We start from the raw sequence: 10,790 nt of genomic DNA, 5'->3' as shown, positions 1-10,790 counted from the left end.
CGGGTAGTTCCGGTGTGAGTTGGAGTGCATGGTGAATTGTCTCCAATTCAGCAGCGAGTACTGACTGACCATCAGGCAGGCGAACCGAATGTTCTTGGGGTTTGGAGCTGTGGATATGGATCCCGTAACCAGCACTGTTGTTGATAGGATTCTTGGATCCAACAGTGTATATATGGGCCCAGCTGTCCCAGGTAGTTTGAAGTTTAGTGATAGCTACTGATCGTAGTAGGGTTGGGTTTTCTTTTTTCAGTGACTTCTCAGGTTAAAGCAGTGTCAACTTTGGGAGTTTTTAAAGTCCTGGGAGGTTGTAATCCTTTGTAGTGACCTTCTGGAGACAGAATGTCATCACAGTTGTGGCATCGGATGAGTTCACAAACTAATTAGCGTCTATATGAAAAGAATTGTTTAAATTTCTGCCTATCACTCTCATCTATGGCCAGACTGCTCCATAACCGCTGAGATTGTTATAACCGTTACACCTGACTTATTTGTTTGAATGGCACGTCTGAAAACAAGGAGTGAACCGTTCTACAGTACTAATCGGGGTAACGATTTTATGTGCTAAAGAATCAAAGTATCAATGTTGAGCAGCGCGGCACCGATGTTAGCCATTAATATTTCAACTTATACATGAAATGCCGTCGGGACTTTGGTAATTGTGATACATTGATAGTTCGATCAATGATTGTACCCCGGTCATTCGTAGTGAAGATGCCAGCTTCAGTCTTCCGCCTACCCTTAACCCAAAGGGTTTGATAATATATTTACCCTACTACCCTGGGTATTAAAGCAATTTTTACTGTTTGGTAAGTGAGTTTGGTTGAACTCTTCTTTGAACAGTATTTCAGATAAAATAAAATATGAATGAGTTAAAAAAAAACATAGTCTCAGACTTTTCCATTTTACTGAAACCCACGATCATTGTCATGGTGCTGACAAAGCAAGTAAGATAATGAGGTTTCAATCAGGGATTCAAACCAGGATCAAAGGATGTTGTCATAAGGGAGGCAACTTTGTGCAGCCAAGTGCAACCCAACTGGGAAATGTAACAACCAACTGATAGCCCGAATATGTAAACATTACAGACTTATAGAATGTGTGACTTTATTGTGAAACAATATAAATGTACATATATATACATAAAACAAATAAATGACAACTTGTGTGATTATTACAAAAATGTCGCGATAGCCAGCTATCTCTTGACTTGAGCAGAAAACGTTTTTCACAACAGAATATCACCATTTTAAACACTGACCTGCTGGTCTGCCATTGGTTGAGCCATAGCAGAGTGAGTGAGTGAATGCATTATAATGCCAGGCAGTAAGACCAACACAGTCAGGGGTTATCTGAGCTGCTAAGACCAACACAGTAAGGGGTTATCTGACCTGCTAAGACCAACACAGTCAGAGGTTATCTGACCTGCTGAGACCAACACAGTCAGGGGTTATCTGGACCTGCTAAGACCAACACAGTCAGAGGTTATCTGACCTGCTGAGACCAACACAGTCAGGGGTTATCTGGACCTGCTAAGACCAACACAGTCAGGGGTTATCTGGACCTGCTAAGAGGACATATTCTGCCACAAGTTTGCAGCAGTTGTCAGCAAAACTTCCTGTTTCATGTAAATATTGTTATAAATAATGTCATGGTATATTTCACTGATAACAGAACCAAACAATAAATCCCAATTTTGAACAAAATAATTGTTTCCCACATTCACATGACAGGGGCACTTAGTTTGGAATCCTAGAAAAATCCCATACACTATAGGACAGATGACACACAATGAAGCAAGTCACAGAGCCTGGCAATTCATGTTCAGTCCAGTTGGCTCTTAGGTACTGGGAATCTGTTACCATCTGATCTTCAAAACTTGATGAAGATAATTTTTTGATGATCTTGTTGATGAATTGACTGGGGTGATTATTTACAAATGAATATGTATCCAATGAATATGAGCTTAAATGCAGCATGAATCATGCAACAAAAGGAAATTTAGTTGGAGTATGTGGACAAGCTGTTAACCAGACTAGGCAACAAAAAAGACTGGTCATGTCTTAACTTGGATCAGAATTATGTAGCCACCATATTTGAATCATCCAAGTAAAGTTTGGGTATCGTAGGCTTTAAGTTAAAAATCGATGATATGCCATGTTATTATCTCAGGTGGGCTAAATATTTGTTCAAACAGCGACAACCAAATGCTGTATTCTGAATTGTCCACATGACAAGGTTCCAGTCAAAAAGAACGTCAGTTTCACTCAGTGTTGCACTTGTAAGCGCGGATGATGTCTTTGATTGGTGCTCGGCACACAGGGCACTTGCCGCTCTGGGACATCAGGTGTTTACCACAGGCGTAACACAGGCACATGTGTCCACACTGGTAGAGTACGGTATCGCTGTGGTTCTCCAGGCAGATCAAACAGTGGGTGTCACTGACAGGGTGGGACAGTGTGGCTGTTGCAGGGGGGGCAGCTGTAGCTCCTGCTGAAAGGGAAACAATGATGATCATAATAACAATGATGACCTAATAATAATGTTAATGCAAGACAAACAATTTCTTGTTCGACAGGTTTTGTTCATCAAATAACAACTCATGCAAGAGGTAAAATAACAAAATAAGATTAATTTGAGGTTCTTTTAAAAAAAGAAACATCTTGAAATAAATATTACATCTGATATCGGATCGGTATTTCATTTCGATTTTCACTGAAATAATCAACAAAGCAGTTGCTCATCATGCACCTGTATAAATAGTTGTACTCAAACAGTATATTCTATAAGTATTAACCTGTTGCCTGGGATACAGCAGCAGCGACCTCCTGTCTGATTGCCCTCTGTATGTCAAGTTGAAGGTCAAAGGAGAGTTTCAGCATGTTTTTCATCTCCTCCATCTGGGACTTGAGACTTGAGATCTCTCTGCTTAGATGTAGGTTGCTCTGGAAATGGGAATATATTGTTAAAAATATGTCAGCATTACTGACTTACTTTGGTGAATATTACACTGGTTAAAAACATGATGTATGACTATGCTTGCAAACATCCCTCAGAGATTTGCAGGGCTTATGAGTTTGAATCAGGCCATTCGAAAAACCCTTTGTTTATCTGCCGACTTATTATTATTATTATTATTTTAAAAAAATATTTAAAATTATTATTATCAAAAAAATATTTATCTATTTTTATTTATTTATTATTATTATTATTATTATTGTTATTATGTCGTATCATGTGTGAAGAATTTGTTGGCAGGTGTATATGAAAATGTGTCAGATTCACACAAGGCACTAAAATGTGTGGTTTATAGTGGAAGCAGGCACCAGGCAATGGACCATATATCGTAGTCCTGTTCTGGTACCAACTTTCCACAGCATGTTTCTGTATCTAAACTCTGAATAACGTTTGATGTTACGTCTAGTAAACCATATTAACGAATCAGGGGCAGTGGAGCAGCCCAGTGGTAAAGGTGTTCACTTGTCACACCATAGGCTCATGTTTGATTCTCCACAATGTGGGAAGCCTATTTCTGGAGTCCTCTGTTGTGATATTGTGGAAAACAGTCTCAAACCATACCCACTCACCCACTATCTAGCACAGAGAAAACTCATCAAGGGAGATAACTCTTAACACTTTCTTGGATCACGCCCCAATGTTAATGTATTTGTAAACTGTATGATATTCTAATAAATAATGATGAGTGAGTTGAGTTCAAAAGTTTTCAGTTACTGGTAATATCAGGTTTAAGAAAACCTATAAACTTCAAAATAAACTAAAATTCAAAATACTGACTTTAGAAAGAAACTTTGAACATGAAAGCAGTATGCTGATGTAGGAGGTGTTAATTCTGCAGCTTGTAAATATGTAAGTATTTTTAGCGTAGATAAGGTATCACTTTTATTCTATTTCAGCTTTGCTACAGATAAGCTTCTACTGGGTCAAAGGTCAATGGTCCAGTCTATGTTACTTCCAAGGGTGTTTTGTTCTATTGTTTGCTCATCATTAGTTTTACATGTTGTTAGCCAATTAGTATATCTTTAAATTTAAATCCCTTTCTCACCTGCCATTATTAATCTCATCTTCCCGAGGCAAGAAAGTTAACTGACTACAAAAGTCCAATTTCCACCCTTGCCGAACTAGGCTGGTATTATGGAGTTACAGTTTGGCTGGACTGAGAAGTCTATGCATAGTCCAATCAAAATCGCTCACCGAAATTGAAATCCGGTTCGTAAACTGTCGTACAGATTTCGATCAATTGCAGGATTTGCAAAGCATGTGCACCACCAACTCGTTGTCAGCAGATATTTTCCAAATCTTTTCATGTTTTTAATCAAGGTGCTCACGTGAGTTGATGCATTTTGCGACGTAAGACCCGTTTTATCACAATATAGATCTGGATTATCGATCAGATCGTCCTGACTGGGCGCCACCATTTTGTGTGGGAATTCCAGCCTAGTTTGGCAAGGGTGGAAACTGGACTTTAAAAGTCAGTTAACTCTCTTGCCTCGGGAAGATGTATTAATCTAAGCAGATCGATACTTTACATTTAATGTGTTATTGTGCAACTAGTCTGAACAAGTGGTATGTTGTGATTTGAAATTGTTTCAGCCGAGTCTTCTTTATGCCTTGCTGAATAAAACTGATATTCTCACGACCCCGTGGACTGTAATCTTTTCACGACAAAGGGTTACATATAAGGTCTACAACACTAACTTTATGTGTGAATAGGGTCAGCTGAGACATAACAAGCCTGTGATGTCATGATACTGTAACGCTTAAAATTAATGAGAGCATGAATTAAATGCAAAAAAATGTGAGTGATCTTTGTTCGCATTAACTGAACTTCGCACATCTGCTGCTTGACTGGATTAAGATAAGGTTGGATGTACGCTCAGGATATAAATCATTCCACCGGACATGGGGGTGGGGGAAGTCGCGATCATACTGAGTCGTATTTTTGGTGAGGGGTCAGCAGTCCTATTAATTTGAAGATGCATTAATTTCAAGATTTACCGTAACCGACAGGCCGGCTATCTGGGTTGTATAGGCTTATACACGAGGACGACTGGCCAATCAGATAGCTAGGTTCTATGACAAGTAATGACAAAGGCTGTCCCAGACACTTACCTGTGTGTACGGAACAGCCGTGGCACTGATGCTGGTGACGGAAATGTTGTCCTCGAACAAATCCTGCCCAAGACCAAGATGGCTGAAGTCATTGCGGATGACACCGGGGTTGGGCAGACTGCGGACGGCCTGGGCCACCGCCTCCCCATTTCCTCCCGATGAATCCACGTGGTTCTGTCAACATGAGATAAAGGCCATGAGTGCAACTGCTTCAAACCACGAGATCATAAACAAAAACTACTGAAATTCATTAGTTCAGATTTGCACCTGTTTGATGGCGTTCTGCTGATTGATGTTTGTACCTTGAAACTGTGGAAGTAGCTCCCGACCTCTGCACACGCCGAGGAGGGCTGAGCAGAGCACCACTCACCTGCATTTGCACTTCCAGAGTTCCACGGAACTCCCCATCCAGTGTCGAGGACACAAGTCGTCTATGAAGGAGCTGACTGATCTCCTGGACAATCTCTTCATGATGGATCTCCGAGATACTCTGCCATGTGGGCATCTCATTAGGAGCAACAATGCTGCAATAATAATAATAATAATAATAATAATAATAATAATAACAACAACAACAACAATAAATTACACTAATAATAATCATCACCATAATAACAACAACAACAACAATAATAATAATAATAATAATAATAATAATAATAATAATAATAATAATAATAATAATAATTCAGTGAAAGATTTTAATTGTTTGTCGTCAATAATGATGATATAAATGATACCAAGGCTTTTAAAAATAAAAGAATTAGTTTTCAGGCAATGGCTTTTAAAAATATTGTGTGGGTGGGCAGTGGTTTCTTTTTGTTGTTGTTCAAGCTAGTATGTTACTAAACTTTGTTGACAAAAATTTCAGGGAAATCATGTTGTTCTTAAGTATTGTAGCATTTCACTGCCAAGAAGGTCGTGTGTTTGAGGCGATAAATATTTTTAAAAAAATATTTTTTTTGAAAATGGAAATAAGAAGAAAATGTGTGACAGACTTTATGATGATGTGGGCGGTGCCTGAGAACCAAGGCTATTTTCTTTTTAGCCCAAAGAGTATTTGGATTTTAGAGCCTTAAATGTTTCCGTTAGAGATGACAAAATGTTTATTGATTGGTAACAATGGCTTCAGTGGTTGGACAACCATGATCTACTGTGTCATGACATGCTGGAGTATGCAGAGATGCTGAATCTACTGGCCAATGGTTTTCCTGCTCCGGATTCAAACTAAAACTGACTGCTCTGACTGACACTGGAACAGACACTCATTGCCATATATTTGTGAAATTTGACTGATGTTATTATGAACGTACCCCGTCGGCTGGCTGGTTGGTGAGGCAGCGGGGGGTGTAAGCCTCATCTCGGGAGGTGATGGAACTAAAACGTAAACAATTCAATAATAAACAATCAGATTTAAAATTGTTGATGGCAGTCTCAAGCACCGGTTAAAACATGCAAGTGAAAAGTGCAGCGATTTGTTACCTTGGTTACATGAAGATATTTCTGCCAACAAAACGTTGCACAAACTGAGATAAATGTTCACTCAATATATATTGTAGTGCAAAGTTATTTCTTGCTTGGACAAATTTCTAAAGTCTGACTTTATTCACTTCTCCTTTGCAATGCAGGTATTCTGGAATTTTTCACACCTGTACATTTATTTGTATGTTCATTTTAAGTTTATTAAAAAAAATTGCATCTAAAACATGTGAAAATAAAGAATAAATGATAACTTTTTAACAGCTTGCCATCTTACCACATGATAACAACAGTGACACTTTTAGGTCTGGTTGCCATGGTTTTCTTTCATTTATTGATAGTTATCATGACAGAAAAACCTATGCCATTTAACTACCTGTTTGGGTTCCTCGCTACCTAAGGTAATAATATTCTCACCTCTTGAATCCTGATCTGTAGATGCTGTAGATGGACCGTTCTCTGAACTCTGTTCTTGTCCCCTGCTTGTTCTACGATGTGGGGGGAGATGAGAGGGGGTGGCTTGGGGTCTTTGGGATGCTGTTGTGATGCTCCCTCGAATTATTCTTTCCAAGGATCGCCTGAATGCTGTTGACTGCAACACTGACGACACGCGCCGTTGTTCATACAAACCCTCAACTTCAACGACGACTGACTCTGGTCTGTGCTCTTCAACAGCGTCAACATTGGCGGGGACGTTTTCTTTCCCTTCACTCCCAGCAGGTGCCTCAAGGTGCTTGGTGAAAAACTGGTTGATGTTTTCTCGCCGATTCTGGCCAGTGACTGGGCGCTCTCCATGTTGAATCTGTCTGAGCTCGTACATGAGCTCGCTGTAATCAGATGATTCACAAAATATATAGTGAGTGAGGTTTGTTTGACACTAACAACACCCAGTATGGTGCAGACAGTGTGAATTAGGGCTGGGAACGGGTAACTCGGGTACCCGGATCGGGTGGGTACTGAGTTGGACCCAGTTACCCACAGGACTACCCGAACCCGTGGTTAGTCATGTGATATATTGTTTAATGACAAAAATTATCTAGAACTCAATGGTTATACTACAAGTCACTAATGTTCACATTTCTTTCTGACTATGCACCCATTTCTTCTGACTTTTCATATGATTGAATAAAGATATAACTTAAGTCAACTTAAGTTTATGTATGTGTTAAAAAAAAATCCCAATCGGACATTTTGTATCTCTTGAGACCTACATTTGGTACCCGGGTAGGGTCCGGTAATAGGGCGTTGGGTACCCGGGTAGTAAATTTGGACTTGTTCCAGCCCTAGTGTGAATGTTTTGCAAGTGATGTGGTAAAAAAAAATCCCAATTGGACATTTTGTATCTCTTGATATCCCGGCTTCTATTAATACCCCCATTTCACTATGACCATGAATGTCCCGAATCGTCACGAAATGGAAATATTTTGTGTTCGTAGATATCCGTAGATATATCTCAATCAATTCGACCCGGCGTCTATTAGAGGCCCGGCTTCTATTTTTTGCACTGAGCAATTGATCCGGCTTCTATTTGAGGAAATACGGTTGTAGTGGGCGTTGACACCAGAAAACTGGATTCTTTCGATTGTGTTCATAGCTTTTGACAAACTATATTTACAATGATTATAAAAGTGAATTCCAATGCTTGAGGCGTTCTTTAGGCATTAAAAAAATATAACAATAAAATTTAACAAACTGCAGTATTTGTTTCAGTCAAGAACACCGTATTTTTACTTTCTGTAGAATGACAATATATTTCTGCGATTTACGTTCGTAGTGCTAATGCTTGAAAGAAAAAATATTTATTGAACTTACATAAATCGCAGTATGGGCGGTGTCTTATGAGTAATATGATTGGTAGCTAGGTGACACTGCTAAGCTGTGCTTACCTTCTGGTTTTCTGCAGAAATCGGTCCATGCCAGTCGGACAATTTGTCTCAGCCATTGTTGGGGAATCTTCCTGTGGAACTTCGGTGTTTTCACAATCAGAGGTAGACGGACTATTTGCCTCTGCCATGGTGAAGCCTGACTATATACCTGTGTAACTGTGACTAATAAGACTTACCTTGTATACTAAACCTCGACAGCATGCGTAAACGTTCTATTTATAGTAGGTTACTCAGTAATCTTGGGTTGTTATTGCTGACAACGTGCTTCCAGGAAACTGCAGCTATAAATAGATCCATTCGCCGAAACATGACGTTATTAGCAATCTGATTGGTTCCTATGGTATATTTGCATACGGTTAAAGGTTACCTGTTCCATATATGAAAACTATACGGACCATATCGATTGTTTACGGAGAATGCCGAACACTCTATCAATGACGGAAAGGGGCGAGTGGTGACGAATGATGCCGAATGTGGACGAATGCAACGCCGGGTACAACCGAATGACTGATACTGTTTTAAATGATTATTCCATGGGCGGATCCAGCAGTCACAAAGCAGACAAGTCCATAGTCATAAATGAAGTTATTCAGGACCCCGTCGAATGAGAAAAACTAACAACAAATATAACCATGTTGTGCGAAGAATCGTTTTAAAACTACATGCTGTATAATAATGATAATAATAGTGTACCATATGTAGCGGTGTGTTTGTAGATAGTGTTTTGATATATTAAGCATTAACCCCCCCCCCCCCCGCCCCCCCCGCCCCCTCACAGTGAACAATGCAATACTCACACTAAAACAAACCTCAATCTTGAATCTTCACACTAAACAATCCTCAATCTTGAATCCTCACACTAAACAATCCTCAATCCTCGATCTTAAATCCTCATAGGAAAACAATCCTCCATCCTCTCAAGCAATAACAATCCTCAGAAATCACAAAGAGTAAGTGGAGCATGATAGGTTTTAATCTTCACAAACCTCAAAGAACAAGTCTCAAAAGAACAAATTCAGCATGAAAGTCTTCACCGAGGATTGAGGATGTTTTAGTGTGAGGATTCCATTGTTTATGAGTGAGGATTTCGTTGTCTGTGCTGAACTGGAGGTTTTTACCCTACTGTGGTCATATAGTCCACCAAACAGAGCACCACCACTACACTTTATTGTATGGGGTAATTCCATTTAGTTAATACTTTATTTATCTAGGGAGATGAGTTATATTATGTAGCACTTTTAGTCCAGTAAAATATAGAGTTACAGTAAACTACGTTTATAACGAACACGCTTATAACGAACTAACCGATATAACGAACTTATTTTTTAGTCCCGACCATTTGTTGTATAAATGCTGCATATATGCTTATAACGAAGTACGGTTATTACGAACTAACATTAGTGGTCCCTTCGAGTTCGTTATAACCGTAGTTTATTGTACTTTATTTCGACCATACAGTAAAATGATATCTACATGTATAATAAGCACAGAAATGTTAAAGGTATATTTTCCTATTCATGATACAAGTGTAAGTATGAACGGGTATCTCATTGACAGTTAAAGAGTAAGTGAGTGAGTGAGTGAGTTGGGTTAACGCCGCTTTTAACATTATTCCAGTTACATCACGGCGTGTTAGCTTAATGTGGGAGGAAAGCCCGAAGTGATGCAGGTCTCAGACGTTTACCGCTTCGGTGAAACCCACGAGCACGGGTATGGTGCTGACAAACCTAGAAACATAATCGGGGCGAACCAGGATTCAAACCGACAATCATAGGTTTCTGGCGTGTCCAAGGGACGCAACTGTGCACAGCGAATTGCGGCGCCTTAGATGACTGGACCACCCGTGCCCCCTAATGGTTTAAGGGTATATTATATCAGGCTGAGGCCATCTAGATCATACTCTATATATTATGTGTTATGATTAGATTTAACTATGCCGATAAATGCCAAGTGTACTTTTCTGTAGTTTTTAAAGCGTCATATATGTAATAGTATTTACAATATTTATTGTGGCTTATGCAGTCTATATGTGCCAAAATAATATTTTAAGGTGCTAGTGTTCAGCTTATCATAATTAATATTTTACCAGATATAACAAAATGCAGCAATAGTTTAACGAAATTGACGAAACATTTAACACAATTTACAAAAAGATTTTTGTCGATTCATTTTGTTTTGATTCAACAGAGGGGTGTGATACAGTCACAGAAAGAATTTGTTGTTTGGGAAGTATTATCTACACATGGAACATTTTACGGCGCGTAATACGACAGGAAGAAGTGGATTTTGGACACAGAC

At 39.2% G+C, this 10,790-nt stretch overlaps 1 protein-coding gene across 3 annotated transcripts; it reads right to left on the bottom strand.

Moving 5' to 3' along the window:
- Positions 1–1,052: 1,052 nt before the first annotated feature.
- LOC139452228 (uncharacterized) lies at positions 1,053–8,720 on the bottom strand. Of its 3 annotated transcripts, none has more exons than XM_071233623.1 (7): positions 8,493–8,720; positions 7,024–7,433; positions 6,441–6,504; positions 5,498–5,651; positions 5,128–5,301; positions 2,795–2,942; positions 1,053–2,487 (listed from the first exon to the last, which is right to left on the bottom strand). In XM_071233623.1, the coding sequence occupies exons 1-7, from the start codon at positions 8,618–8,620 to the stop codon at positions 2,261–2,263; spliced, it is 1,305 nt and encodes a 434-aa protein (XP_071089724.1). In that variant the 5' UTR covers positions 8,621–8,720; the 3' UTR covers positions 1,053–2,260. The 3 variants fall into 3 exon arrangements, with proteins under 3 accessions (XP_071089724.1, XP_071089725.1, XP_071089723.1); XM_071233624.1 differs by having other exon boundaries at positions 1,054–2,484; XM_071233622.1 differs by having other exon boundaries at positions 1,056–2,490; positions 8,493–8,719.
- Between the last annotated feature and the right edge of the window lie 2,070 nt (positions 8,721–10,790).

This window comes from Haliotis cracherodii, unplaced genomic scaffold, assembly GCF_022045235.1.
Source record: "Haliotis cracherodii isolate W230 unplaced genomic scaffold, xgHalCrac1.p SCAF_9, whole genome shotgun sequence".
Classification (NCBI taxonomy): domain Eukaryota; kingdom Metazoa; phylum Mollusca; class Gastropoda; order Lepetellida; family Haliotidae; genus Haliotis; species Haliotis cracherodii.
The sequence above is the reverse complement of the archived record's forward strand: the minus strand, read 5'-3'. Positions and strand labels throughout refer to the sequence as shown.

Coding starts and splice junctions, on each gene's coding strand:
- LOC139452228 (XM_071233622.1), bottom strand. CDS start 8,620: ATGGCAGAGGCAAATAGTCCGTCTACCTCTGATTGTGAAAACACCGAA. Junction 7,434..8,492: donor TTTCTGCAGAAAACCAGAAG/GTAAGCACAGCT, acceptor ATCTGATTACAG/CGAGCTCATGTACGAGCTCA. Junction 5,652..6,440: donor CCAACCAGCCAGCCGACGGG/GTACGTTCATAA, acceptor TTATTATTGCAG/CATTGTTGCTCCTAATGAGA.